Genomic DNA, 3,809 nt, shown 5'->3' on the forward strand with positions numbered 1-3,809 from the left:
CTGAAATATTTTGATCATTTTTTAGCTGATTTCATGCAGATTCATTTGATTTTAATCACAGGTAAACCATACACGCCCCTGCGCCTTTAAGAGATTCATGGTCAGAATGAAGTTTATATCATTTCAGCTTCAGTAAAGAATCTTAACTGAATGTAAAATAAAACACTGGAAAAAATTTTAATCTAGATAAATCATTTTTTTTAATTAAAATAAGGGCATTTGTTCTTGAATTGAGGAGATAAAAGAGACATTTTACCAATGGAACCAGACACAATTGCAATGTTTTATTTCAAATGCATGATATCTAATTATCTTATTTTAAGAGTAAAAATAATCATTCCATTGGCAAATTATGTCATTTACCAACTCAAATTAAGGGTTAATACACTTAATTTAGGTAAATATTTTACTTATTTATAGGTCGTTTTTCCAGTGCAGTAACATAAATTTACAGCGATCACTGAAAAAACCATCTAGAAATTAGCAAAAATGTCTTAAATTAAGTGTATTTTCCATTCATTTGAGCAGCTAAATACGATGATCTGCCAGTGAAAGTTGATTTTTTACAGTTAAAATAAGATAATTAGATAATATGCACTTGAATTAAAGCAAGGCGACCGTTTTTTCTTATTTTAAATGAAAATTGTCTTGTTCCATTGGCAAAGTTTCTCTCTAGTTTCCTCAATTCAAGAAAAAATGCACTTATTGTAAGAAGAAAATGACTCATAATTAAATTTTTTGCAGTGACGATGGTCTCATAATGGAATGTGAGTAATGCTGCTCAGGTCAAAGATAAATACGGTCTCAACAGCTTTTCTTGCTGTCTGCAAAAGCCAACCTGCAGATTGGGACATCTAGCAAAAGCGTCTCTGTCATCCATCATGGCGTCTTCATGGCTGGTGTGACCGTGGCCTCTGCACATTAACCGCTAACACAATAATGTCACCATTATGCAATCATTCCATCACATCTACATGGTCAGCAGGGTCAACTTGGTGCCATTAAGAAAAAAAAAAAAGAAAATCTGTCCTTATTGAAAACGAGGCGACGGGTCAGAGGTGGGCCGGACGCCTTGGCTTGTCTTATTCATTTTGTGGAGTTAAACTTGATTTCGCATTGCACATGAATTAGTACCTTAGGCTATACGGGATCTCTAGCATATAGCCTGATACTGTGTCAGCACCCAGTCGTCACATAATGCTGTCAAGCCCTAGCCTACTATACATCAATAATGCATGGCTCCCTTTAATACTAAGTCATTCCACAATTGTAAGTTTCCATCCAAATGTTATCGTCTTCATTTCAGGTCATCGGCGTGTTGAATATTTCATGTTATTGACCTCTGGGTGAGGCTGCGTGTGATTGGATGAGCTCTCCAGGATCCCACTGGGCAAACCGGGCTGTAAAAATCCAACGGGGTGTGTTTTCCTGTGACGTCCTGGAGGTTGTGTTTCAGTATGGAGCTTTAGCTATCACTTTTTCTTAGATTTTGTTTTCTTTTTTTTTTTAGTTGGACATATTTTCTTGTGTTTCATTTCTTTCGCTTTCTGTTTCTTCTCATATGGGTTAAAACGCCAGCCAAGTCAGTATGATAGGCAGAGCGGTTAAGAGCAAGCTGAGGCCCCTGGCGTCGGCGGATCTGGGCGCTCCGTTGCCTCCGCCACAGAGTTCAAACAAACTCCCACGGAAATTCAGGCTGCGGGACTCCTTTTTCAGTTTTTCCCAGAGGTCCGTTGCTCCCTCTTGGCAGTCGGCCAGTGCCGTCGTGGCACAGGAATGGAAGTTATCCCAGTATCTGGCAAGAGAAAACACAGTAATGATCAGCACCACAGGCCTTTTGACAGAAGTGGGAGGCTTCTTCTAAACGGAATTCATCAACTAGTCAGGAAGCAGAGCCAAGAGTGGTAGCTGTTCCAAAATCTAGCCGTGAAAAACCATATGAACTTCATCTAGTTAATATGTTCCAACAAAACTCCAGAGCATTGAAGTTTCTAAGCCATATTTACCTTCCACATTAAACAAAAACACTTTTTTCCTGAGTAAAGTTGACTCACCAGAACATTGTCTATGCACAGGGCTACTGCATTTTTTTACGTCACCAGTTAAGCTGATGAAGATTTGCAGTCATCCAGGTCATAGTCGTACCAAAAAAAGGTTAAAAAAAACAATCCAAAGGACTTTGTTTCAACTTTGAAGACACTTCCCATCCAGGAAGCTTTTTCAATTCAAAATGTCAGAAATAGCGTTGAGATCTAGGCTTTGTAGAGTGCACCAAATTCAAGCCTTTTTTTGTTTAGAAAAGATGCAAATTGAACTGGGCGAGTGGGTCAACCCCTTGGAACTGGGTTTGTTTCAGTTCTTTGTCGGCCTGTAATACCCCATACCTGTCTATGTCTCTGAAAGACGGTCATTAGAGTGAAGTGTTGGCCTGGCTGAAACAGGCGAGATGTTTTGGTCCCCTCTATTGGGGTTGGGGTTACGATGATAGCGGGGAAGAACGGACTCTATTGCTGTGTTGTAGGTTTTTGAAACCTAAAATCCACCCCCTCTGTTTAAGGTTGGTTTTTCTCTCCTAACATAGATGGCTTCCTTCACGCCCCTCTCAAACCACCTGTCATCTTTGTCCAAAATGTGAACATTCTGGTCCTCCAAAGTAAACTCAATTGCTGCATTGTAGGTTTTTGATAGTCCATAACCTCTGTTTAAGGTTGGTTAAGGGTTTCTTAAATGTTAAAGGTACATTTTAGACTGAATAATATTCTAACACCATTATTTGGTTTTAACATTTAACACAGCTCAAGTGCCTTCAATGTGTGTTTAAAACCAAAACCTATTATCGGATAATGTGGTTAGATCTAGAAGTGTCTAGGAGCGGTTAGCAGCCGAATGTGAAGCGTCCGGGATGAGGATCGGTGACTCCATATCCAAGATCATGGTCTTTAGCCGGAAAAGGGTAGAGTGCCTTCTCCGGGTTGGGGAGGATGTACTGCCCCTAGTGGAGGAGTTTAAGTATCTTGGGGTCTTGTTCACGAATGAGGGGAAGATGGAGCGGGAGATCGACTGGCGGATTGGTGCGGCGTCTGATGTGAAGTGGGCGCTCTACCGGTCAATTTTGGTGAAGAGAGAGCTGAGCCAGAAGCCAAAGCTATCAATATACTGGGCAATATGTTACTACCCTCATCTATAGTCATGAGCTTTTAGTCATGACCATAGGTGAGGTCGAGAGGAGCCAGATGAGGTGGATCGGGCATCTGGTGAGGTGTTCCAGGTACGTCCAAACGGAAGGAGACCCACAAGGAGACCCAAGACACACTGGAGGCGCTGTTTCTCGGCTGGCCTAGGAACAACTTGGGTTTCCCCCGGAGGAGATGGCCCAAGTGACGTCTGGGCCTCCCTACTGAAGCTGCTACCCTCATGACCCGACACCGGATAAGCAGAACAGAAGGAATTAATGGACAAACTAAATTCTCTAACTACTGTCTGTATATTTTAAAACATGAATTGGATCCTAGTTCTGTTGATGAATAGAGTCTGAGTCGAAACCGTGACTCTTTATAATATTAAACTGCCCTCCTACTGAGGACAGAGCAAATAGGTAATATGGCAACAATGCAACCAGCTTTACCTTCAGTTTCAAGCATCCAGCATGCTAAGGTGAGTGATGCCTCGAGATAATCATCGGGTCATGGCTGTATGTTTGGGCTGCAATTAGACAGATTATGTCCTGTTTTATCTGGAGAATAGATGTGTCTGTTTTAGTGTCAAATGTGTAAAGATAAAGTAACATTCTGCTGGCTGAGATTCTCAGT

The 3,809-nt window shown here is 41.2% G+C and overlaps 1 protein-coding gene across 1 annotated transcript in view; it reads right to left on the reverse strand.

Annotated features, from left to right (window-relative positions):
• Nucleotides 1-1,509: 1,509 nt before the first annotated feature.
• Nucleotides 1,510-3,809, reverse strand: part of nrn1 (neuritin 1) — an 8,616-nt gene continuing 6,316 nt past the window's right edge. The window contains exon 2 of the mRNA XM_015396791.1: nucleotides 1,510-1,795. Coding sequence (XP_015252277.1) covers nucleotides 1,567-1,795 — 229 coding nt within the window. The 3' untranslated portion in view covers nucleotides 1,510-1,566. The remainder of the gene's footprint in view (nucleotides 1,796-3,809) is intronic.

Source organism: Cyprinodon variegatus, unplaced genomic scaffold (genome assembly GCF_000732505.1).
Source record: "Cyprinodon variegatus isolate N-32 unplaced genomic scaffold, C_variegatus-1.0 Scaffold821, whole genome shotgun sequence".
NCBI lineage: Eukaryota > Metazoa > Chordata > Actinopteri > Cyprinodontiformes > Cyprinodontidae > Cyprinodon > Cyprinodon variegatus.